General features: G+C 37.2%; 1 protein-coding gene across 2 annotated transcripts; it reads right to left on the bottom strand.

Annotated features, from left to right (window-relative positions):
* On the bottom strand, positions 1-27,760 carry LOC135637945 (receptor-like serine/threonine-protein kinase ALE2). Of its 2 annotated transcripts, none has more exons than XM_065150843.1 (8): positions 27,302-27,760; positions 25,196-25,303; positions 25,039-25,125; positions 24,501-24,875; positions 24,153-24,425; positions 20,016-20,405; positions 18,806-19,046; positions 1-928 (listed from the first exon to the last, which is right to left on the bottom strand). In XM_065150843.1, exons 1-8 carry the CDS (start codon positions 27,357-27,359, stop codon positions 238-240), a joined length of 2,223 nt encoding a protein of 740 aa, XP_065006915.1. In that variant the 5' UTR covers positions 27,360-27,760; the 3' UTR covers positions 1-237. The 2 variants fall into 2 exon arrangements, with proteins under 2 accessions (XP_065006915.1, XP_065006916.1); XM_065150844.1 differs by having other exon boundaries at positions 24,501-24,872; positions 27,302-27,759.
* Between the last annotated feature and the right edge of the window lie 178 nt (positions 27,761-27,938).

Raw genomic sequence — 27,938 nt, 5'->3', positions numbered from 1 at the left:
TTTGACAAAGGAAACAACTAACAAACACGAAAACCCAACAGTAGGTTAGAAACTAACAAAACATTACCAGCTAACTTTGGCGACAGCCACAACATAATCCAAAACACATGGAATTCACAAGAAATGAATCACTGTCATCCAAAATCAGAAGCTCATGGGATGCCCAAAGCACAAAAAACTATATGACAAAGCTATACAATAAAAAGAAGAAAAAAAAGTGAGAAACAGAATCACCGTTCACAAACTTGAGCCGTAATGATCTTTCATACCCAGATGCCGTGAATGGTGCTCATGTTCACTTATGCTTCCTCTCAATCTATCAGATATTTTCTTCTTCGTCCTTAAAGGACCAGACCTGTTGTACCTTGCTTCAGTCCTAGAAGCCAACTGAGATGTTGAATGGGGCCTCTGCAGTTCGTCCATTGGATCTGAACTATAGTCCATGGTTATGAAGGGAGAGCCATGCCTGTATGACAATGGGGAAACCCCGTTCCTCCACCAGCTACTCTCGGCTCCAAAATCTCCTCTGTAGTCATCATCCATACCAGTTGACGACTCTTTCTGGCTGTATGAACCTTCACAAGTCTCCTCCATGTCGTTGTATATCAACTTCAGGGCCTGTACAACTTCTCCCATGAATGGCCTTTGAGATGGCTCGGCATGAACACACATTGAAGCTATGGCTGCAACTCTGGCCACATCATCTAGGTCACATTTTCCATGCAATGATGGATCCATCAGTTTCTCCACTCCTTCCCTGCTAGCCAGGAGAGAGCGTGCCCACGTTACAAGGTTCTCTGGCCCCTCGGACTCAGACATGTAGACAGGCTTCCGACCAGATAAAAGCTCCAGCAACACAACCCCATAGCTGTATACATCACTCTTAACAAGTAGATGTCCTGTCATTGCATACTCTGGTGCAACATACCTGCAAATTCATGATTTTCCATCAGGAAAGATAAATAATCCAATGGTCAAAAGAGTCGAGCACAAGGAAACATGCCAGGAAAGCTAAACACATCTGATTGGCACAAGTATATAAGAGGGCAACAATCTGAAAAAATTTACCTGTTTTTAGTGGTTTACTGTTAATGAGCATGATAATAATCACCATCTATGGCATATTTTCCAAAGGTACAGAATACTTACAACAATTACATGCTAGGTAAACCAAATTCAAATATGTTGAAACCTAGAGATAACATCAAATATATAAGCACACATAATCACTAACCAGTATATTATCAAGCTTTAAAAATAAAATCAACTAACAATGTTATCATAAGCTAAGCAAAAGATCCAAATGTGAAGTACAAGTAGTATATGTTAGGGAAGACCCAAATAATACCAAATAAAAACAAGTCTAAGCCCATTTTGGAAATCCTAGTAAAGCTAGGATTTGAGTTCAGGGGCTTTGGTTTGGATATGGAATGTTCTTGATCTACGAGCATAAGGCTAGTGGAAGCATTTTACCCTTGTAAGCAGGGAGGCTATTTCCATGATCCAAACCCTTGTCCCCGAGATCAACCGTATCATTATGCCATGACTCACCCTCTTGTTGTACAGGCACAAAGGATTAAATGAGTGGAATCTAGGGTTACGGTTAGCACCCCTCCCTCTAAATTTACATCCACCCCCACCTCCTCCCTGTTGGTGGTAGAGAGCATGGCTATGAAGAGAGAAGAAGACGATGTTAGGTCATCACTTACAAGATAAAGTTAGGGGTTTAAATTCTTATTTTTTTTATCTTCCATAGAACAATATAATATTATAATGTAGGGATCCTTCTTGTCTCTTTCACAAAGTTCTGTTGTCCTTTTATTGGTCTCTTTCACTATATGCATCAATTTAGTTTATCATCCATGAACCTGTGAAGATTGAGATTCTAGATAATGTACTTACTTTGAGTTGGGTAATCTTGAATTGCATAGTAGATATACTTAAGAAATCACGAGGGGGATTGATCTACAAAAGGAAGGGAGAGAGGGATAATAGTCATAAACGATAAAAAATAAATAATAATTAAAAGAAGGGGAAAAAGAGAATCAATTCTCCTGGACAAATAAATCATTACTATGCTTAAGGCAACAGGGTTCTATTAGAGCCCACTAAACCTGGATAACATAAATGTATACACTTAGACCTCACAATTAAATTTATATCAAAATGCATCTTGTTCAATTTATGACATTCATAACTAATGGAATTAAAGAGAACATCATAAAACTGATCAAGAAAATGCACCATGAGTTGATAAGAAAAGTAGGCTCTTATATATGAGTATAGGTAATAATGTCGATGATCTAATAAATAATTCTTGAGAAATATTATATATATAGTTAGTTAACTCTAATTTACAAAATCTTCCAATATATGAAAATAATGAATGTCTATATTTCATGTGTCATAACATCCAATGTGATTAATTATTAATTTCATATGATGTATAAAAATGGCAAGTTGACTTAGTCTCAAAAGACATAATGTTATTTTGGTATCAAATTTTTACCAAGCATATATTCAGTGATTTGTTTGAATATGATAAATCTTGCACTTAAAATATTAATTGTCTTATTTGATATGCGATGAATGTTTATATTACTTATGTTATGAGATTCAATATGATTAAAAGGTTAATACGTCATGTATCAAAAATCATAAATCAAAATTTGGTGTTGTATAAAGATGCATCATTGTGTGATGTTGATACTTATATATGATTGAGTATTACATACTTATTATATATATTTTTTCAAGTTAGTTTCTTAGTAGTTCTCTTACCATAGATTAAATCTTTGGACTGATGAAATAATAACATTTAAATCTACCAAGGTGGAGGCAACTAGATACTATAAGTTGTACCTGATAGTAGCCCTAGTAAAAAACCTTAAAATAATACTTTTTGTTAAAATAAATTAATTTTTATAAATATTATATCAACAAAGGTGGAATATTATCAACTATCCTTGGGTGGTAAACCAATGATCTGACATGATATCACGGAATTAGCTGGTTTTGCATAAGTCGTACGATACCCTTGTGCGTCCATCCACAAAGATCAACCTCTCCGAAATCTCCTATCATCCTTTAGGACCTACAAAAGAGAAAACAGGTTAGAGAAAGTGTTTCACTCGAGATCCACAAGCAACCATTTCAACAAACACTTTATAACCAATGCAAATTACAAATGTAAACTTCACAAACTCTGAACAGTCGCATAACAAAGGGTCCAAGATAGTCCCTTACAGACCGAAATCCCCACGAGTGCCCAAATGATACAACCTTCGTTTACAAGCATAAAACGATCACTAAAGCCAACCAAAATTTGGCTACCAAGCCTACGACCAACCCTCTACATGCTATACAAAGCATGAACAAAACCGAAAGGCGCGGACGTACATGAGCATTACATTAAATACCCCATTTATAACTTTGTCCGTGGTATTTTCCCATACTTATTCCTTCGATGTCCTTGTCAAAGCCTTTACAGACGTTGCATTTCCTCTCCTTTGCTGAGTCTTCAATCTTTTGCTCCAACTGCAACGTGCCTTTTGGCTCCCAACTGCTCTTCGCCGCTATTGTTGCGTAGTGAAACTTTGATTCGTCATGCTGCTTCAACTCGCCAATGACTCTGACTTTGGTATGAGGTCGACTGAGTTGTGCTAATCCTTATTGATTCCTGTGGATCCTTCAGATGAAGGAAAAGACCTTTCTTGTTATGCGTCAGTCTCTCAAATGTCTCATGCTGCTTGAACTGGGTGGATGCCTGCTGGAGCTTTAACGAGCATCGCCTCACAGACTTTAAAGCTTTTGGGATCCTTCGTAAAATTTGCCCATCGATTCCTCTTCCACTTAGTTATCGCTTCCAAGTATATTTGCATCACTTTACTTTCGAACGATATTTTGTTGGGAAATAAAGCAGATAGTCTACTCTTTGTAGCACTAATCACTACTGGTGAGGATTTAACAACTATTGTCTTCCACTAGATTTCTTCGAAGGGTCTTTGAACCTATATAAAGCTCCTATGTTGGATAAATAAGAGAATTGGGGTACTTAATTTCGCCCATTCTCTTAAGCGTTGAGAAGGCAAAAGTTGTTTGACTTGCCCACCTCTCAGAGAGTTGTACTCCATACATCGAGCACTAGCCTTCGCTTGCTCTATGCCCACACTTCTGAAGCACTCAAAGTGTTTGCACTCCTTACGTTGAGTTAGCTACTATAATTCACTTTCTCATTGCTATCGAACTTCTAAAATGCAAGAAGTTTTCACCCGAACTTGAAGCCAGTCTATAATAGTTTTGGTAGCCTCTAGGATTGTACCGTCATTTCCATCATCTCTGCTGCCTGCTCCTCTGAGTAGCAAAGGTACAACATTGCGTACTACCTACTTCATTCCCACTATTGCCTGTTCAAGAGTTCATGTCCTTGACCTCTGTCTAAAGCTTTGTGTATTCGCTCCATATTCAGCCTTCTATGTCAACTCCCTTCATGTGGCTTAGGCACTTCACCAAGCTACGCCCAAGTTGCTCTGCTCCATGGTTTGTATTGAGTAAATGGTAGCCTTCGTGCCCATCGTTCTACAAGTCAACCTTTCGTTGAGTCCAATCTTCATATCAGCCCCAAGTGTGCCTTCATTCGTAAATGGTAACTCCCCCACGAAATCAAGTGGGGGAGTTACCTTGGGTCACTCCCCCACTTGATTTCGTAATGCGTCCACCAACGCATTAGCTCATGCAAAATCATACGACAAACTCCTTGCCCGCTCGCTTGGTTCGTTGAGCTTTGTGGAGTTGTTGTCTTGAGATACTCCCCCTCAACATGTGTAGTCCATTGCATATGATTCTCTCTCTAGAGAATCGGTACTTATCTCTTCTGGATATTTATCCCGTTATAGCAACTTATCTCTTCACATCCTTCCCTATGAAAGTTTCGAAGATCACCATCTCCTTGAACTTCTCTGTCTTGCTAAAAAAACTATGCATTGTTCTGCCCCTACAAATGCACTTGTTAAATTGTGACTCTTCGCTAATATAACCCCCGCCGCACCCCTCAAGGCCTAGAAACATGTTGAACTTACAACACACTTCAACTTCCTATAGATGTATCCTTCTCATATCGAAGAGAAAGTTTTAATACTCCATAGCGCTGAGTTTCAATCACCTTGGAATGGCCATGGACTTTGAGCTTTGCATAACTCTTTGCATGAGTACCGAATTCTTAAAGTTAGCAATTCCTCTCACCTCTTTGAGCTTTGCATAACTCTTTCGATCGCTGAGCAACCCATCCCATTTTACATGGTCTCATCCTTTACCAAGCACCCCGCTTACCTTGAGCACCATCAAGCTTGGTTGCCAACATCGAGTCGCACCTCGAACTCAGCCATCCTAACCTTTGTATGCTACACATTATTCTTAGCTCGCTTGTCCTCGTGGTGCCACTCGCACGAAATATTGGACATTCCTCTAAATACCAATCTTGGATGTCTGCTCCTTTGAGTGACTCATTTCCCTACATCTCAATGCTCGTTTCCCTCAAACGGCCGCATGTGCTAGCTGCCCTCAACACAGCCTCGCTAGGTCCCTCACATTTACATACTAAGTGTTTTTATGTGTGCTTGTCCCGCTCTGATACCAACAATCACAAACTTAGTTGGTTTTGCCTAAATCGTGTGGTACCCTTGCATGTCAATCCTGTCACGGACTTAGCTAGTTTTGCCTAAGTCGTGCGACACCCTTGCGTGTCCGTCCGCAAAGGTCAACCTCCCCGAAGCCTCTCATGGTCCCTTAGAACCTACAAAAGAGAAAACAGGTTAGAGAGAACGCCTCACTCGGGATCCACAAACAAACATTCCAGAAAACACTTCATAGACAATGCAAATTACAAACAGACTTTACAAGCTCTGAACAGTTGCATAATAAAGGGTCAAAATGGTCCACTATAGATTGAAAATCTCTCACAAGTGTCCACATGACACAACCTTTATTTACAAGCCTAAAGTGGCCACTAACCCAACTAAAATGGAACTATTAAGCCTTCGATCATCCATCTACATGCTGTGCAAAGTATGAACATACCAAAAGACACGGACATACATAAGCATTACATCAAACATCCTGTTTAGAAGTTTGTCAGTGACAATCTGCAAAGGTCAACCTCCCCAAAACCTCCTATGGTCCCTTAGAACCTACAAAAGAGAAAACGAGCTAGAGAAAGCATTTCACTCGAGATCCATAAGCAACCATTTTAGCAAACACTTTATAGCCAATGCAATACAGACATACTTCATAAGCTCTAAACGATCGTACAACAAAGAGTCCAAGATGGTCCACTATAAACTAAAATCCCCACAAGTGCCCACATGACATAACCTTCGTTTACAACCCTAAAACGATCATCAAAGTCAACCAAAATGGAATTGTCAAGCCTACAGCCAGCCATTTACATGTTGCACAAAGCATGAACAAAACCAAAAGGTATGAACATACATGAGCATTACATCAAACACCCCATTTACAACTTTGTCCGTGACAATGAGAGATGGTGTTTAAGCCAATTAAGAATGTTGTCCATAACGTGGGACTAATTCTCACAAATTTAATATATATGAGTTGCATAATTATCATATTTTGTTATATAAATAAATAAATATATATATATATAATATGATATGTGATATAAAAAGAAGATGAAAGAAAAAAAAAGACACATGACATGCAATATAGAATTGTTACTTATAAGATATATGTTGAATGTAATGTATTCTACATTAAATTGGTTTTAGTTTACGACATGTAACATTTAATGACATGCAATGTGTAATTAGAGTAAATCAGTAGGCATTATGCTTGAGTTATATGATAGTTTTTGTTTACATCGATATATGATCAACACCTAGTAGATATGATCAACAGTTATGATTCATTTATTACATTAATATTGTAATACCCCTCACTTTTAAAAATTATTAATAAAAATTTATTTATAAATCGGAGGACCTATATATAAATATAGAAATTTCAAGGACTAAACTGTTAAGTTAAAAAAAAAACCGAAAATTTCGGTTTTATCCCACCGCCTCTCACGCTCTCTATTTCTCGAGAAACAGAGAGAGTAGCGGTGGGACGTGGGCAGAAGAAGAAGAGAAGTAGAGGGAGAAGAGAAGAAAAGAAGAAGAAGAGGGAAAAGAAGAGAGGAAGAAGAGGGAGAAGAGAAGAAAAGAATAAGAAGAAGAGAGGGAAGAGGGAGAGGAAAGAGAGATAGCTGCAGCAGCTAGGGCTGCAGCACCTCTGTTTCGTGTAGGAGGAAACAGAGGAGTTCATGTGTGGGGCGTCGGGGAGGAGAAGGGAAGAAGAGGAGAAGAAGAGATGCAGAAGAAGAAGAAGAAGAAGAAGAAAAGAGGAGGTGGCTGTGGCAAGGGCTACAGCGAGGAGCTGTGGGGCGTTGGGGAGGAGAAAGGAAGAAGAGGAGAAGAAGAAAAGAAGAAGAGGGAAAAGAAGAGAGGAGGAAGAAGAGGGAGAAGAGAAGAATAGAAGAAGAAGAAAAAGAGAGGGAAGTGGGAGAGGAGCGAGAGGTGGCAGCAGCTAGGGCTGCAGCACCTCTGTTTCCTGCAGGCGGAAACAGAGGAGAGGAGGTGTGGGGCGTGGGGAGGAGAAGAAGAAGAAGAGGAAAAAGAAGAAGAGAAAAAGAAGAAAAAAAGAAGGATAGCTGCGGCATGGGCTGCAGTGAGAAGGTGTGGGGTGTCGGGTAGGAGAAGGGAAGAAGAGGAGAAGAAGAAGGAGAAGAAGGAGAAGAAGAAGAAGAGGAAGAGAAGAAGTAGAAGCGGGTGAAGAGGCGGCACCTCTGTTTCCTGCAGGAGGAAACAGAGGAGAGGAGGTGTTGTTCTTCGGGGAGAAGAAGGGGAGGAAGGAGAAGAAGAGAAAGAAGAAGAAAAGAAGGAGAAGGGAAAGAAGTAGCTGCGGCTGCGGCTGCGGCTGCTGCTGCGGCTGCTGCAGCTGTGGCAGGGAAAGAGGAAGAGGAAGGAAGAAGGGAAGGAGAGGAAGAAGAGAAGGGGAAGAAGGGGCTGCGGCTGCGGCTGCGGCGATGGCAGCTGCTGTTGGAAGAGAAGAAGGAGAGGAAGATGAGTAGGGGAGGAAGAAGAGGCTGCGGCCGTGGCTGAGGCTGCGACTGCAGCAGTGCAGTTGGGAAAGAAGAGAAGGAAAGGAAGAAGAAGAGAAAGGAAAAGGGAAGAAGAGAGGAAGAGGAGAAGGGGAGGCAGCTGCGGCAGTGGCAGCTACAGCTGGAAGAGAAGGAGAGGAAACAGAGCAAGGGAGGAAGAAGAGGTTGCGGCTGCGGTGGTGGCGGCTGCGTCTGCGGCAGCTGTGTTTGGGAAAGAAAAAAGTAGGAACGAGAGAAGGGAGGAAGGAAGTAGTGCAGTGGAAAGGGCTGTGGTTGTGACAGCAGCTGCGGTCGTGGCTACGACTGTGGTAGTGGCAGCGGCAATGGCTACGATAGCTGCGTTTGAAAAAGAAAACGAAGGAATGAGAGTAAGAGAGAGCAGGTGACTATGCCTCTATGTTCTGCATGAGCTGCAGTTGTGGAGGAAAAAGAGAAGACATATGTAGAACACGGACGAAAAGTAGAAGGATTTGGGCTGACACCTTCTTTGGATCTTCGGATCAAAATCTTTGAAAGGCAAGTGTTCCGATCCTTCCTATTACAAGTGTTCCGATCCTTCCTATTGCAAGCTTTCTAATCTTTCCTATTGCAAGTGTCCTGACCTTTCCTTACTGCAATTTTATCTCTACATTTGCTTTGAATATAAGGAACTTTGAATTGTTCTAGCCTTATTTGATATATCTCCTATTTAGACGTAACGATTCGAATCTGTGCAACTTCTGAGATTCTGATCCTTCTACATGGTTATGGTTATAACTTCATATATTGACCTCTGATTTGGACAAAAATTATTTGATCAGAATATAGACTCATAAACCTTTCTTTTGATAGCTTATTTTAAGAATTCGGAGTAAGTTTGTCTGCCCAAACTTCTGTTTCAAATGAGCCTACAGATTCTGCAAAACAGGGATCGTAATTTCTGACCTTTTGATACCGAGCTGCCTATAAGTCGATGTTGGAAACTCCGATTTGTTCAAAACTTATTTCATTGGAAACTAGACTCGTAGATCTTTCTTTGATACCTGGATTGAAAGATTTAAAGTCCAAATGCCTGCCCGGTTTTCTGTTGAAATCGACCCTGTGAATTCTGTAAAATTAAGATTTGTTCTTTGATCTTGGGTTACTAAATCTATTGTAACTCTTTGTTGGAAACTTTGATTCATACGAGACTTGTTTTATTTGAAAATAGATTGAAATATCTTTCCACAATAGCTTTCTTGTGTCAATTGGAGCACGATTGATAGTTTAAATCATTTGTTCAATGTGCCTCTTGAATTCTGCCAGAAATCGAGCTTTGGTCGATTTCGCATATTCTGGTTTCATTCCTTTGGAAATTAATATCCTTTAGCTTTCTTATTCAATTAAGCTTTATATTACTGCTTTGAATTCTTGTATGCTCTTGTCCTTCAAATTATTTGCATTCTTGAAAACTATTGTGTAATGTTTATGCTATATCGTATTGACTCATATAGGCACATGTATATCCCATTGTTCCACATTTGCTTTCGATATGTGCCTATTCCAGTTTCATTCCTTTGGACAATGAATTCATCTAACCTTCTTATTTGAATTAAGTTATATGTGATTGCTTGGAATCCTTGAATGCTCCTGCTTTTATTTCCTTTCAAATCTGAATACAATTGTGAAAGATTATTGCTTACTTCGCATTGACTCGTAAAGGCACATGTACGTTTTGTTGTTCCGCGTGTGCTTCCGATATGTGCTATTTATTGTGCATACTATCCTTTTGTACTTTGGTGTTTGTGGGATATTATGAACCTTTGCCAGAAATGGTTAAGGGAGTTATGCATAGAGCCTGTGATGCTCTGCCGGCCCTTATGACTTCACTCAAACGTGGGTGGATGGAGCTCCCAGACGTTGGAGACTTATGTTTGGTGGTCATTCAGAAATGGATGTACCATATTATGTTATAGTCCCACTTCACCTTCTGTATGTTTGATATGGTATCCAGAGCTTTGGTTATATGTTTCTATACATGCTTTGGATAAAAATGAAATGAATGCAACGTCAATTCGACGTTTGAGCTTCTGTTTCGTATTCGTTCTTTGAAATGCTCCGAAATGGTCAATACGCCATTGATATGTTCCGAAATGTTTCATTTATCATTGATATGCTCCGAAACATTTCATACGCCTTTGATATGCTCCGAAATGTTTCATTTGCTATTGTTATGCTTCGAAATGTTCCATATGTAGTTGATATGCTCCGGAACATTTCATACGCTATTGATATGCTCCAATTACTCTATGCTCCATCTGTTATGAATCAAATAGGTTTTGAATGACATGACACATGATTTTGTATCTAAGGATATGGTATCTTGAAAATTCTTGTATTATGTCTTGCATTATGATATCTTACTTGTTTGAACTCATTATGATATATGCCTTGCATTATTTGTCACTTGCTGAGCTGTTTTTAGCTCACTCCGTTGTTATATAAAATCTTTCAGGTCAGCTTGTCACTCTTTGAGATGTTTGAATTGGGCTGAGGCAGTAGAGAGCTATTCAGAATTATGGGCAAGTCTTGTTGGTTATTATGTTATTGTTGTATAAGTATATTTTGTATGTAATGAAATGTTGTCGATAAACCAAAATGGATATACCTTATAAAAGTGTTAGAAGATCTTTCTTATTTGGGATTTCAGAATGTTAAGTCTAATTTACGATGATATGAACTTGTAGTAAATGGTTGGAGTTATGATTGTATAAATTACTTAGCTTGTGGATTTATAAATGTTGTTCATGTTTGTTAAGTTGGCTTGGATTGCCATAAATGTGAATTATCGAGTGATGTGATATATAATTATAAACTACACAGGTTTTATAGATGTGAATTTGATAGAATGTTTTTCAGTGTCCTCAAATGTTAGTTTGGATCCTAAATTAGTTTGTGATGAAAATTTTAAATATTATCGATATATTTTTTGAGGGGCGTGACAAATATATGATTAACGTATAGTAGATATGAATCATTTGTTGTGAGTTCTCTTCTATAAGAAAGATATCCTTATTAATTTTTTAACCTTCATCCTTGATATTCTATTCCTACACGACATAAACTCTTGTATTTGTTAATATTGATTCTACATACTGTTAAAATGTTTCCTTTGAACCCTCCTTTTTTTCTATTGGGCATTTGTGCTAAAAAACAAATTGCAGATATTGTTTAAAGTTACAGATTATTCAAAGTGAAGCTAGGTTTGGTAACTAATACAACATGGAAGGACACTGAATGGCTTCTTTCTTCCGTATTCTTTCTACAGTGCAACTACATATGTAAGCAAGAAATAAATAGCCGCCTTTTGTAAATCTATATCAACAATTATGTAACGTTCATTTACAATTATTTGTGCCTTAATCATCTTACATCAACTGAAAATAAAATAGTAGATATGTTCTGTCCGAGAATTGTCAGAGGCACTAAGGTGCTGGGAGACATGAAGATTCCAAAACGATCGAGGCACTAAATATAATTAAGAATAAAAACAGTAATTAAATAAAAAATACATAAAGGATTATCACTAAAACATTAAATTACATAAGATTAACCATAAATAAAGCATTAAAGAACTCAATCATTAGCCACTATTAACAAGAGTTAACCATTATTAACAACAATTAACATCACGAACTATTATTAACAAGAGTTAACAATGAGATAAAAAATTAAGCGTGAGGCTATACTGACATAGTGTAGAGGCAACTGAGACGAGGTGTAGTGATGGAAAGGAGAGGTGCAATGGATTCCAAGTGAGTCCAAAGGTGACACAATCTAATGTTGTCTCCATGGCATATACATTCTGACACTTTCTACGGTGATGTCCCTCAACTGGTTATCACACACGGAGAAGGGGGAAGGTACAGCATCTGGTGGCTTGGACTAGAGGGAAGGGGGAAGGTACTGCATGGGATAACTTGGACACATGAATGAGGGACAATGACAGAAAGAAGGCAACCGCAGGTTGGGGGTGCTTTTAAGTTTGACATGGCAATAGAGAGCTAGGGATTGTGCGACGAGGGGAAGGTTGCAATGTTGGACTCTTAGTTGGATGTCGACATAGTCTGGGATGGTTATTGTTGGCCATAGTTGATTAAGGCAGTGATTTAAAAAGTGTTAGGCACCAAGGTTCCAAAATACCCAAGACGCTAGATGCTCGCCCAAGCAATGCGAGAGATTCTAAACTATTAAAATATAAAAAATATATAATATAATTGATAAATATTGATTATATAAATAAAAATATGATATTAAATTAAAATACCTAAAGTACAAATGTCACGAACTTAGTTTTGTCTAAATCGTGAAGCACCCTTGTGTGTTCTTCCGCAAAGAGTCAACTTCCCCAAAACCTCTTATTGTCTCTTAAGGACACGCAAAACAGAAAATGGGTTAAAGGAAGCATTTAACTCGAGATCTACAAGCAGCTATTTCAACAAATATTTGATAGGCAATACAAATTACAAATATAAACTTAGCAAGCTCTAAACGATCATGCGACAAAGGATCCAAGATTCGTCATAACCAAAAGTCCCCACAAGTGCCCACATAATATTGATGTTAAATAAGATAACGAACCAACCCTAGGCCCTACCCAAAGGCCCATCGAGCCATGTGCCACCCGAGTAACTCCTGGGTGTTGTACTGGCTGATACAAGTAACTGCACTAGGATCCTTAATATCCTTTAGGTAATTGTATTTCCAAGTAGGATCCTTTCTTAAATTTTTTAATGAATACTCTGAATTGCTTTTTACACTTGTCATTAATCCTAAAACTCTAATAATAATTCTAAATAAATAGAGATTAACAGTGTTAAAATCTAAATAAGGACTGTTATATAATAGCAGTAGTTAACAATCTACTATTAACAGTAGATTATATAATGTTAACGGTAGTTAAAGGGGGAAAAAAGAGTTATCTACGATGGCGAAAGCTATAGACAACAATGTCAGGAGGAAGCTTCAAAGGTATCTGTCAATGACAAAGGAAGCTACAGTCCTTACTAGTCATAGGTGCCCTGCAAGCCAGTCACGTGAGTGATGGTACATATAATACGATACACACTCTTTTTGCTTATTATTATTTATTGGTATTTTTCTTACTTTATGTTGTCTGTTGCATATATCGTTATATTCATGGGTCTGTGTAATGGGAATCAGATCGTGATGAGATCACGATAATGAGACTGATTCGTCTTTAAACACAAACCCTAAATAATCTTAGTCATAGGTTACTCGAGAGAGATATCGAAATAACCGAACAGACTGATATATCATATACTCGTTCATATGACGGAAGCGGTTGATCTTATAGGTGCTCGTGTGAGGACACTAAGGATACAGTGCAGGTACTCATTGGAGAATGAGTTTATTGATTGATCCACTCACGGGGAATGCTGGATGGTTGATGATACCTTATTGTCAGACAACGATTCCGTCATCCCAGTTGTGTATCTGATCCTTAGACATGAGACACCAAGAATATCCTATAATAAGTACTCTACTCCTTGATACCAGACTTATAAGTCAGAAAGTTTCAGGTCTAGTACAGTCAGTCATCGGAAGTGGCAGCCAACCTTACAAGGGCAATTGAATGTCGATAAAGAATCATCCGCTCTCAATGTCATGAAAAGAATATCTTATGTGTTCTTGCTCAGGTAAATCCCTGGCTAGGGTCATTCAGATTAAGAGAAAAATAATTCTTTGGAAAAATCTGATTAGAGCGAGATAAATTTCGTATTGGCCTGATAACACCATGCCCGATATATGATCTCTGGGATATTAAATGAATGAGGAACTATAGATACACAATAACTGAGGACAGATAGGTCTAGTGGATTGGATTCCCCTATATCGTCTGGGGACTACAGCATAATGGCCTAGTACGTTCGTAGTCGATAAATCGAATGAATTATTATAAAGATAATAATTCACTGAGTCAAGAAGTTTTGATAGGTATAATTCACAATCAACTCGATATTAGGCCTAGAGGGTCACACATATGATAAATGTTGCGACGAGTAATGATTCAGATATAAGATATCCGTTAAAACCCCTATCTTATTGGATATCCAATAAACCCTTGAATTATTGGATCTTGTGGATATGATCCAATAAAAAGCCAATGAAAGTTAATTGGATATAAATCTACTAATCCAGAAGTCTTTGGTAGTTAGATGGAGATCCAATACCCAATAAAATATGATCCATTATGGTTAAATTGATAAAGATCTTTATAAATAGGAGGGAACCAAAGGGGCCACAAGCTAGACCCTTATTGGCTGCCACCTCCTATTTTCCTCTCTCTCTCTCTCCTCCTCAGCCAACAGCCCCAGCTTGGGGTATGTGGACAGCAAAAAGAGTCAGCCCCTTCTTGATCACGTGGTGAGCGTGAAGAGGGGGATTATATAGCGATTTGAAGAGCGTCTTCATCACATCTATCATATGAATCACCGCTAGAGAGGAGGACAATTGACCTCCTTCATCCTCTCTCATAGATCTGCAGGTTTATAGGGATATACAATCTCCCTATATAATATGTTTTTTATATACGCACAGTTTTTCGGTTTTGTGAGTTTTTACGCACCAATCTTCGCACGACAATGAAAAACTATTTTCTACGAGAAATCTAAGATTTTTATTTTTTGTTCTTCTGCTGTGCATATGATACTACCCCAAGTTTCCCAACAGTCCTCTCCCTCAACAATAGAAGGAGCTGCACACGAAAGCAATAGCGACGAAGAGAACCACGCACAAATGCTAGGTCGTAGGACCTATCCGTTAGCGATAAAGGAAGCATCGATCCTATGCATCAACGGAGGCAACGACAAAGGAAGCAAAGCATCGATAATAAAGGCAACAACTATGGTATGGTATATTACTCAAGGTCACATGGAGAGGGCAAGCTAGGTATAGAAATAGTATGTAGCTTAGTTGGTTCAAACCAATTAGCTATTGTTCAACCGAACCAAACTTAAAAGTCTGGTTCGATTACTTCATTTGAATCGGGTGCTCACCCGAGCTTAATTGTTTTAATCAAACCAACTAGCTATTATTCAATTGAACCAGACTTATGTTTAGTTTGGTTGCGTCACTTGAACCAAGTGCTCGCCCGAGGTGCCCAACGCCTGGTCGAGGCCTAAGGTGCTCGGGCCTAGCCTCGCCTCACCCAAGCGTCGAGGCGAGCGCATCTTTAAACCCCTGGATTAAGGGTCATAGTTGGCATAATGGCTAGCGAGGACATAATCATTGGTTACAATCCGCTACAAGAACAGAGGATAGTGTTAAACATAATAGAGACGAAGAAAAAGATTATTCTAAAAATATCAATTCAAATGAGAAAAGAGTACGAGACAGAAAATAAAAAGAAGTCATGGTTATTAAGAAGGGTAAAAAGGGATGCATAGACTTATCTATGTACCAAGGATCATAGAAACAAAAATGGCAAGCAGGAAGAAAATTAAGACAAACAAATATAAGTGATGCTCATGATAAGAAATTAAGGAGAAGAACAATTTAGCATATTATTCACTTCTTTTATCAAGCTAACCTTCCCCTTGGTACAACTCGTTTAGATAGTTTTAAAGAGATGATTGAAGTTATTGAAAAACATTGTGAGGGATTAAAACTATCAAGTTATTATATATACGAGTTTCATTACCAAAAATAGAGTTGGATTATATAAATGACTTATTAAATGGTCATAAATAATCATAGGTAAAGCATGGTTACTCTATTATGTTGAATGCTTGGACCGACAAGAGATATAAGAGTATAATTAATTTTATAATTAACTGTTCTTTAAAAACCATGTTTGTGAAGTTAATAGATGCATTATCTTTTGTGAAATCTAGAGAAAAGATATATGATTTGCTTGATAAGTTTGTGAAAGAAATTGGTGAACAAAATATTGTTCAAGTTATAGCCAATAATGAAAACAACTATATGTTAGCTCCTAATATTTATCTTTTAATTTTTTAATTACTTTAACTCTAATTTAAATAGAAGAACTATGAGATTCCTAGGTCTTTTGAATTTTTTTATCTTTTATCTTAAGTAAATTACAGAAAGCAAAAAAATAACACTTATATTGAACTCTATGTACGGCATATTGCATTGATTTAATGCTGAAAGATATTAAAAATGTTTCTGAAATCAAGAAAACTTTAGAAAGGGCATTCTTTGTTGTTGGATTTCTCTACAATCATACTAGGGCTTTAAATATAATAAGAGAATTCACAAACAACAAAAAATTCATGAAATATAGTATCACCCGATTTGCTACTTCCTTCTTGACAATACAGAGTGTGCATCATCAAAAGCATAACCTGAGAAATATATTTACCTTTGAGAAATTGGTAACAAGCAAACGAGTAAAAAAAAGCTAAAGGCAAAAGGGCCAACGATATTATCTTATTGTCATCCTTTTGGAATCTTATAATTTATGCATTAAAGATAATGGGTTCTCTTGTTCGAGTCCTTTGGTTAGCGGATAATAAAAATAAGCTTACAATGGGATATATTTACGATGCTATAGATAGAGCAAAGGAGACGATTCAAAAATCTTTTAATGGAAATGAAGAAAAGTATATGAAAATATTTACAATCAGTGACGAAAGATAGAATTATCAACTTCATTGTCCATTACATACAGCAAGACATTATTTGAACCCAGATTTTTTTTATAAGAATACTTCCATTAGGTTTGATGCAAAAGTTATAAATGAGTTATATCAGTACATTGCAAAATTGGTTTCAAACCTTGAGATGCAAGATAAGATCATAAGTGAATTATCTTCATATAAGAATATTGAAGATCTTTTTAAAATTCCAATAGTAGTTCGATTTATGACAACTATATCCCGAGGTATTAATAAATTGATATAATTAATTTCATCTATAGAATGTTACTATGTTATTTTTAATAATAAAATAAATCTTATAATTAAATGGTGGAGTCTATTTGAAAATTTCACTCCGAACTTACAGCTATTGACTATCAAAATTCTTAGTTTGACATATAATGCTACGGGTTGTGAGCAAAACTGAAGTGCCCTTGAACATATAAAGATAGCAGAATATTCTTATTTCAATTAATATATTTTTTAATATAATTTTTAAATTATATGATATGATAGATTCACACAAAAAGAAAAAATCGATTAAAGCATCAACGATTATATGATCTTGTTTATATAAAGTATAATCAAGCATTAAAGATAAGTGGTTGGTGGGAGAAATAGGTGCAAACTTATAAGATGTCGAAGATGAGCTTGTATTTGAAGATAATAGCTTGACATGGGAAGATGTGGCAATAGCCTCAGGTGTCGGAGAATTACAGACATATACAAGATAGATAACAAAAGAAAAAATGAATGCAAAAGCCTTAAGCTCATCTCCTGCCATTATTGAAGAGGAGGAAACATATTTTGATAAAGGACAAAAGGAAGAAAATGATAATGATATGTTTGATAATAATGAAGTTGATTACGATGATGAATGAATTTGATGCAAAACTTTATTATTTTGAGTCTTTTGACATTTTTGTTATTAGAAGATGAATAATATGACTTGGTACTTTAGATCTTTTTATTTTAATATCATATTTTTATTTATATAATCATATTTATCAATTAGATTATATATTTTAATATTTCAAAGCGCCTCATTTCGCTCGAGCGAGCGCCTAAACGAGGGCTTGGCACCTAGGCAATTTTGGGACCTTAGTGTTTAGCACTTTATAAATCACTAGTTGCCATAATCAATTGGCTCTTAGTTGATTGAGCTAATCAATTTGCTTATTTAAGTTCAAATCATAGGATCGGGTTTGGGAACTCATTCAAGTTCAAATCACAGGATCAAGTTATAGACTCTTAGTTGACTAAGCCAAATCATTTGGCTCGGTTAGGTTTCAAATCAAATTGGATTTGGTCCGAGATTAGACTCACACATATAGGTGTCGCCCGAGGCTAATGGGTTACCTGAGTTAATTTGGGATGCTCAGGCCCCACCTTGTCTCGCATGTCTGTAACATTTAAATAATAAATTTAAAAAATTAAAATGAATACTTCAAAATATGGTCTTGTAAGCTAAGTTGGAATAATCAAGATGCTGGATATGTCACAAGAATAACTCATTAGGGAATTGTTTTTGGTTCTTGATGATTTCTACACTTCATAAGACTTTTAATTAAATCCATCCAAATTCAAACATGATATAGTCTAATTGTGCACTAATGTTCGTGAAATTAGTGTGTAATTTGTCCTCTCCATTGTGTACTCCTAATATTATGTTTTAATATGTGTCTTCAATGTAATTACAGACCCAAATGGGAACTGTCAAAACTGTCCAAACAGACAAGCCAAGAGTATTAGGAGCTACAAAACTCAAATTTCAGAATCAATTATTAAATAGAAAACACTTGGTATTAGTTCTATGATATCATAAGAGGACTACCAACCTAGCACTCTAATTGGGTTTCACTTACTAGACAAATGAGAATGAATAAGACTAAAAAATAACAATAAATCATTGAATGAAACACTACCTAAGTATGCACAAAATTTCAAGGACATCTATTGTTATTTAATAAATTTGGCTGCTAGTTATGGAGTTGAAAGTAAATCTTACCCGAACGTCCCCATGACCTGAGTCGAAATATGTTGGCTTCCTTCAGATGCTTCTCTTGCCAAGCCAAAATCTGTCACCTTTGCTGTGAAATCTTCCTCCAGTAGTATATTACTAGCCTTAAAATCACGATGTATAACATGAGGATTGGAATCTTCATGTAGATATGCTAGGCCTCTAGCAGCACCAAGAGCAATCCTCATCCGTGCATCCCAGTCCAGAGGTCCTTTCTTCTTGTCAGCACCTGTAACAATAGTCAAACAGCCCTAGTCCACTGCTTTGAATTACTAGATAATTAGATAGTTGCAAGATATCAGAAATTGGTCCAGAAAACTAAAGAGTGGCATGGAATTTATACAGTGCACTGAATGATATCAAATCTTTCGAAAGCATTAAGCCAATAAATCCTTAGTCATATTCAGTAAAGAACTTAAAATTTTGAGAGTTTAAGTTCTAAAAATATTTTAGAACAATAACAAAGAAATTAATAGAATAACTTCTAAAAATATTTCGACAATAACTTCAGGGCATTTAACTAATACACTGACCATATGAAAAAGATGGTTTCAATTTACAAGACCAAGAGATGAAGCTGCAGGAATTTCAGGTTCAGCCATTAAATATATCTTCAATAGAAATTATAATGATTCAGCAAAGAAGCATATTGGTGTAGAACAAAGAAGGTACAATTCTTTTTGCAAATATTTCAACAGTTGTTACATATATTTGATATTACTTGGTAGGAGTCATGAAATATGGTAACATATATAGTTATGTATAGCTTTGAGACAGAACACATCAAGGGTATTTTCGAATACTTTGCAAAGTTTTCTTGAATATAGATAATCTTACTTGCAGACAGTGTCTTTTTTGTGCCACCATATGGATATGATTGTAACCATACAAAATAATTATTCAGTTATCAATTGAGTCATGGATGCCCCTTGTTATCGGTTACTATTTATAAGATTATGTATTCTCCATGTTCTATGGAAGTATTATGTCATATTAGACTTCCTTTTCAGAGGAAAATGTCATATCTACATGCTGTTATTTTCAGTATACTTCAGCATCTGTATAATGTAATATCAACAAAGTTGGTACTGAGTCTCACGGAAGGACGCATGAGTTGTTTGGCATCTAAAAAAGATAAGACCAAAAACAAACACAAGTTTGGATATTCAATTCCACAAGAAATTGTATAGACACATACCATGCAGATGGGACTCAACACTTCCATTCCGAACAAGCTCATAAACCAGACATCTTTTATTTCCTTCAATGCAAATACCAATCAATTTGACAAGATTTCGGTGATGCAGTCGACTAACCATCTCTACTTCTGAAATGAACTCATGCTCTCCATTTTGATTCCCCTTATTCAGCAATTTAACTGCAACTTCGTTTCCATCATTCATTATCCCATGGTAAACTCGTCCAAAACCACCTTCACCCAATACCTTTTCTGAACAGAACTTATCTGTAGCTTTCTCAAGCTCTGCCATTGAAAATGTCCTCAATGATGGTGGACAAGCAGCCATAACCGAAATAAAGGAAGCAGATGGTGAGCTAGCCACGCTATTTGATATAGTGGACTTGATGCCTGCATCAAATCAAGGACCTTGCATAATTGATTTAGTTTTGACTACTTAAATAAAAATGAACATATAACTCCAGATGCAGAAGAGACAAAGAAGTCAGTTAATATCAGCAACAATAGGTGGAAGAAGACATAATGCAGCAAAGACAAGTAAAGCAAAGTTGCCAAAGAAAAAAAAAGTGCAATCCCCATCCAAAAGTTATTGTATAAGTTCTTTTCTTTTAAAATTTTCATATTAATTTTTAGCTGCTTGTTGGTTGAGTTTCAAAATTTTCCCACATGACAGAAGTCCAAATTTATCTGACATCATATCTTGCTTGTTTAAATTTTGTATTGCCATTATATTTCTTACACTTTCTAACTTAGCATGTTGTGGTTTTATGTGAACTAATTCATTGGCACTAAAGGGCCTGTTCTTCTGTCCAATATGGGAATGATCCCACCAAATCAATTTGTTTAATATATGTTGAGGTAAGTTGAAAACCCATCTCACAGCTCATGATAAGCAGCTAATTGTGGTTTTCATCATAGATCAATGAGATTAACTAAATTGTGATTAAAATCAGGAAACATTCTAGCAATTCTTTTGATATAGGATTTAAGAACTTATATCCCTCAATTGATCAGACATGTTATTTCATAGGGAATGACAATTTGTCTCTAATTTATCGACCTTTCATCTTCATTTCCCAGCCAATGAACACAAACAACATGCCAACTTTGCTGATTAGAGATCTTTGTGGCCTTCTAATAGCGTGTCACTTCCTGTTTCTCCATGTTTTGCTTCCTCGAGTGATCTCTATCCATGTCATCTCTTCAATAGGGCATTAGTATAAAATTTTGTAAAAACCTAAAACCACGGTGAGATTCCACTTTTTCCTCTCTCCTCTTTCTTTCCTTTTGGTTTTTGTTAATTTTTTCTTCTTTTTCTACAAAGGAAGAGAAGCAATAAAACCAAGGATCGCCATACCATGGCATATTACCTAGTATGGGTGGTACATAACAGTCCGATAGAGAATCGATATGGGTGGTACATACTGATTTATTGATATACCTCGCCGTACCATTTGTCGGTACATCAATATAGATCAGTACATGCCATACCGATGGCCGATTGGTACACTGGTACGAACCAATAAGGTGAATCATGGTTAAAACCACAATGACATTCACCAAACAAGTATGAGATTCCTCCAACCTCTTGCATAGCCTTCTATAATCTATCCTCGTATTTATTGTTTCATCATGTTCTGTTCTAGGAAGAGAAGGAGCACCAACAAGATTAAATAAGGAAAGCCAGAAAACTAAATAAGAGGAAAAATACAAGAGCAATCTCACACATATTTTGGCAATCACATACTTTATATACAATATTTTAAATTCTGAATCCATATCAAGAATCTTGACCAATAAACTAAACAATAATAGTTTGGATTTTGTTGCTGTCTTTCTGCATCACAATTATATTGCTACATGTTTTCTGCATCTCTTCCTTTTCACTTGCTAAGATAGACATTGCTTTTGTGTTCTTAATGTACATTCATAGTTCTTTATTATTTTGTTCAATTCTTGAATTTCCCTTCAATATTATTGATATCAAGTTTTCATCCCATTGAAAAGTTTGGTGAGCATTGCAAACAGTAAACAGACATAATTAAAGAATTGATCAAGGATTAGCCAAAAGACCAACTGGCTTTACCATAGTTAACACGAGTTAAAAGACCACAAGATACTTTGACCTACAACACTGCAATCAAAAAGAAACTGAATGGAACCAGTCAATCTGCCATGCAGCCTTCTAGTTTGAGCACTTCAGGCCACTTCACTCAAGGCCCAAAATATCTGAGATATTGTACTGACGGTCTATTAGGGTCAGGTTGTGATAATGCAAAATCAGGTCATGAGTTCAAAAAAACCTCTTAAATACCTGCTTAAATATTTCACCCAAGGTATAATCACCCATACATGGGTCTCTTGTAGCCCTTTTGCATGTATCTTTGTCTTGCAGTTGGGTCCACATGTCAAGCCCATTAATTCTTCATTTGGCTTGCATGGATTTGTTAAGAGTATTTGGGTCATTTTCTATTAACTTAAGCTTTGGGGAATGGACTCTAGGCTAACTAAATTGTATCATGATATTGTGGCATGATTTTAAGGACCTTTAGAGTCATAGATAGTAGGAATAGTTTCATTTGAGATATGATGCCTTTTTAATGAGCAATGTCATTGGAGTTGGAGAGTGAACAATCAACCATAGGACTTTCTTAATCGAATAATTTGTCTTTCATCTTCTGTATTGTGATTCCTTTTAGATTATTGTTTCTCTTGCCCATTACTTTTGATCTCATATAACTAATATGTGATTAATGATTCAAGAATAGTGACCACATAGTTGTTGATCATGAGAGGAGTCAACTAATATTAGAAAACATGCCTGGTTGAATTTAAATAATCTAATGATAATGGATTATGGGATTTGTTATAAGTGATAGGATGATTTTTTCTTGGATCTGGAGGAGATCAGATACTAAGTCAAAGATTATGTAGCACAAAAGGGGAAAGTGGAAGAGGCAGGTCTTGTCTGTTTGCTACTGTCATCAGGTACAACAAGATCAAGATGAGAGGAAGATGCCGATGAATTGAGATAGCAGAGTTGAAGTGAAGGTGCCATGACGGCAATGCCGATGGAGGGAGATATTGGTCATGAATTTGGAGAGTCGCAAAGCTACTGTTGCAATGCAAATTTGCCTTGTCATTCTATCTACAAGTGTTGTCATCAATTCAAAGCAGAGTTTGTTGTCCAGTAGCATTGTAGGTATGTGGCAAGTGTTGTAAGGGCAATGGTTGGACATGATGGTTTTGCTTGCCAAAAGTCATGATAAGTGGCAGTAATTCTGGTTTGGCAACAACATTGAGTGTGTCAAGCACTGCTACAGCTGCTACACCATGGATGTGAGCAGACCAAAATAGGAAAGAACAACCATCGGTCCATATAAAGGCACATCAAAATGTGGAGCTGCCATTGAAGCCAATGAACCGACATGCTACTTACCAAAGTGTGACTATGGCCTATGATTTCAGTCTTGAGACGTTGTCAAACCTTTAAAAATAAAAAAGGAACAGGTGATGCCTAAATTGATCCCACACATGTATAGCATTAAATAGTCTCAGTGTCACTATTCACAAAATGGGCTTAAAACATTTTGGGTCGCATGATTCACAGCCCATTTAATCTAAGTTAGTGGGCCAATGGGCTTATCTAGGCAAAATAGTGAAACAAAGCAAGCTTGTATTATCCCCGTTGTTATCACAATTGAACAAATCAATGTTCATAACCATCATAAGACCGACAACAACCATGAATCTCATTTTACCACAACATAGTTTCAAGATAGAAGTACAATTATCACTGTAACAAAATAGAATAAATCATTTTTCAGTTTTCTCAAATAAGAAACAAGTGGAAACCATCTTTCTAAAGGGCAATGGCTATCCTAGTCATATACTTGCATTATATATATGGAAATTGGCAACCAAAGTTCAAGTATATGTGCACTCATCTACTTAACTGACAACGCATACATATAGGCACCATATGTAAATCCATTAAAAGCAATATAAGTATGTCTTGCAAGCTTAATCAGGGGGGGTTTGGATATAATATCAATTTGTGCAAAGGCAACTAAGTTATGTAATATAGCCGAAAAGCAAGAGATCACGCTGTGGTTAGACATTTGAACATTTTCTTACCAGATCTTCCAGTATCTGATTGGGTAACTGCAGAGCCCTGAGGAGGAGATGGTTGCCTGAGATTTTTCCACTTCAAGATAAAAAGAACAATACCAATACAAGCCAATATAAGGGTGAACGAGGAAACTGAAATTACAGCAATGATTCCAGCATTCAATTTTCGAGCTCGGCCACTTGAAACATCTGCTGTAAAGGGATATTGGTGGTTTCCATTGTTGCTAGGCCTGAACTCTGTGGATCCATCAGATACAGATGGTGGGGAAGAAGGAAGTCCTGTAACAATGTTTCAGATGACTAATTACACGAAACACATAAATAGTATTATCCTAGAGAGAGACAGTGTGTTACCTGGATAATGAACATATATCACTTCATAATCACCAAACAGTGACATCTCAATGGACACCTTTTTCTGCCAAAGCCTCTCATAAATAAGCAAAGCTGTTGTGGTATCAAACTTCTCACCAAGAGGTACCAAGTAAATAGTAACTCGTGTCTTCCCTTGATTCTGGATAAGACCAAATGCAGCCATGATTTTTACCTGGCTCTGTTTCAAGAATGTGCCTGTTGCAACCTCAACTTCAAATTCTGCAATATGTGTAAATAACAGATATGGAGCCACCCCTAAATCAATAACTACTCGCATCGGTGATACACAACCACAAGGTGAACCAATTGGAGTCGAAGTAAGTGGTTCAGAACATATCACTTCATCGCAATCTGCTGAACATACAGGTTGTTCCATAAGTCATAACAAAGAGCATATGTTCAGATAGTGGTGTAAACAGACAAAAGAATGTTTGACTATAGCTGGAGAAAAATTGACCTAAATAAATAAACCATAGGGTTACAATCAGGAATACAGAGGGATGTATAGATAACAAACCTTGGCCTCTTGGTGGAATAGATAATGTTGGTGATGGAGCATGAGGCATTCTGTGGTGATGTTTTGCAAGAGGACCATGACTGTGTACTAAAATAGGAATATTCATTAGATACTAAAAATATCAATGAGGCCAATGAAGTTACAATAAATCAAGTACCATGATGCTTTGGAGCAAAAGCTGGGGCAGGTCCTGGTCCCATGATTGCCTTGGGCAAAACTTCAGGTGATCTGGCAGGGCTTAGTGCAGGTCTCAATTTGTTTATTGCTGTAAGGTGTCATGACAAAGAAAACAAAGATCACGAGTAATGATTACAGCATGATGAACATGTAGTTATCCAATTTGCAATCATAATAAGCAACCCACACTCAGCATGATGAACCTTGGTTTAACAAGAGGTTCAAAAAATGCATTCGTATATAAAATAAATTAATCTATATATATCTACAATAAACCAAGGTTTACAGTTTTGGGTACTTTATCCTTAGTGACTCATTCCAGCATATCACAGTACAAAGAAAGGGGAGGAGAAGAAGTGGAAGATGAAAAGGTGAGAAGGAGGAGGACGAGGAGGAGGAGGAGGAGGAGGAAGAAGAAGAAGAAGAGGAGGAATAACAAAATAGCCCCATTGTTGGAGGGAGGTGGATGGGTGTAGGAGGCGGCAGTCAGTGTGACAGACAATGAGTGTGGGGAGACTATATGAGGAAAGAGAGAGATGTCAGAACGGTTGTGTTATTATGGTTTCAAAAAATAAAACTATTAAGGAAAGAATTGGGCTTACCACCCAGTTCATAATCATGCTGTAAGCCTTGTTAAGGACCTAAGGTAGCAAAGCTCCTAGTTCAATGTGGTCCACATGTTGATAACCAGACGAAACGGTATGTATCCAGTGAAACACCTCGGGCAGCAGGTTTGTAAAATTATGCAATAAATTGCTATATATAATAGATGATATGAGCTCGGGTCAGCTCAGCCAAGAATAAACACTTCAATTAAGAATATATATATGTTCAGTATACTTTGAAATGTACATCACTTTAGCACTTTCAGGGCAATATGTAATAGTCCTTGCATAATTATGAATATAAAAATATATCTTCTGATGCATATCCACTTGGCAGTTTTTGGATGTGGACAATTTCATGTAAAACTTAATTCCCATTTAGAGTTATTTTAATAAGAGAGTAAAACCCATGAGCAGTTTGTGCATATAAAAAATGTATCAACCACTTGTTTTATCTCATTGTTAACAATGAATCAGCACAACAACAATGAGTCAACAATCATAAGAATTAAACAAAAATTAGCAATCAATTTTCCAAATGGTTATCATGTCCAGAATTTGAAAGAATGAGTATTGAAGTGCAATGACTTGGTGCATTAGAGAGAATATCATCCAAGCCTTGAACCTGGATATAGGTCAGAGAGTCATCAAATTAAGGAATGGTTATTCAAGAAATACTATACAACTAACTGTCATTTTTATGGTCTCTAAAATTTATAAAAGAAGTTCCTATAAAAGAAATATTTAGACAAGGGGCAGGGAGTTTGTAAGAGGAAAACGAAACCCCTTGAAGACTGAGTTAACCGATCATTCCCCGTCCAAACATAAGCAAGTAGGGTGCACAATTATAGAACTCCTCCAAAGAATGGAGATGACAGAGAGTGTTTGCAGTCCATAATACAAGAGTAAAACAAACATGGAATTTCCACTCATCAGTTATGTACTCAAAAAATCAAAAAAAATGAAGGAGAAAATCAGATTATACACAAAGGTTAATCTTGATCAAGACACCACCCAAACCAAAGGCATGTTTTCTTCTATTTTCCAAAAAGCAAATTATAAATAAAGAAAATACTCTAGATCTAGGTCTCAATAATAACAATACAGAGGGAAACCAACTACTTAAATTCTTTTTTTTATTTTTTTATTTCAGCAAACACGACAACCACCACCCAAACCTGGTAGAATTCTCGATTAGATTCCCGCAAATCAACAGCACTTAAAATTTTTTCTGATGTTTCCGAACGATTTCAATAAAACCTTGTCATAAAAGTATTTTCACAATATTTTCGGTGATATTAGTAGATGCTAATCGAACCGTTCTGACAGGCGAAGGGATAGGATTTCACGTATGATAAGATCATTGGGCACCAACGTGTACGGCCTCACAGTGCAGAACTATTGAGCACCCCAAGGAAGTAAAGAAAAGAAATTCGCAACAAAAGAAGAAGACGGATCAAACGTAGGGTTCGGGAGAATACCGCAACAAAGAGTACCCAAGTGAAGACAAAGCACAAGCATCGCGAACACGCGCATCATTCCAAGCCGAAGAAACCATCACAAGAAGCAGCGATCGAGCGCCATTATCAGCAGAGAGACCGAAGAAGAGCCACATTCGACTGCATTGCCGACATGCTCTCGCCGCCTGCGGAAGTGGTGCTGGTGGAGGCGCCTCGGGCGGCGGAACGCCGATAAGCGAAACCCTAGGCGCAGGCGGGCGTCTCAAGGCGGCGGAAGTGGTTTCCCATCTCCGCTGGCCTTAGGATTCGAGGCCTAGGAAGAGAGAGAGAGAGAGAGAGAGAGAGAGGTCTGTAAAGCCTCATGGCCTTCTCCTAAATCTCGATTTAGTATTTATTATGCTCGAGTAATGGCAGTGAGATGAGAGAGAGGAGAGAAGCGAGAAGAGAGCGGAGCAGATACGGTGTTGGTTTTTCCGTTCCCTACTTTCAAATGTAGAGAGGGAAAGGGAAAGGGAAAGGGAAAAGGCAATGATGGGACACGCCTTCCCACCCAGAAAGCAATTTCTTTTTTGTTTTGATTTTTGTGACAAAAGGCATTTTCCAAATTGCCGAGTTGTTTTGTCATGTAAGATCAGTGCAGCTGCTTGATTGGCTGCTT

Source organism: Musa acuminata, chromosome BXJ3-5 (assembly GCF_036884655.1).
Source record: "Musa acuminata AAA Group cultivar baxijiao chromosome BXJ3-5, Cavendish_Baxijiao_AAA, whole genome shotgun sequence".
NCBI lineage: Eukaryota > Viridiplantae > Streptophyta > Magnoliopsida > Zingiberales > Musaceae > Musa > Musa acuminata.
This window is presented reverse-complemented; position numbering and strand designations above follow the sequence as displayed.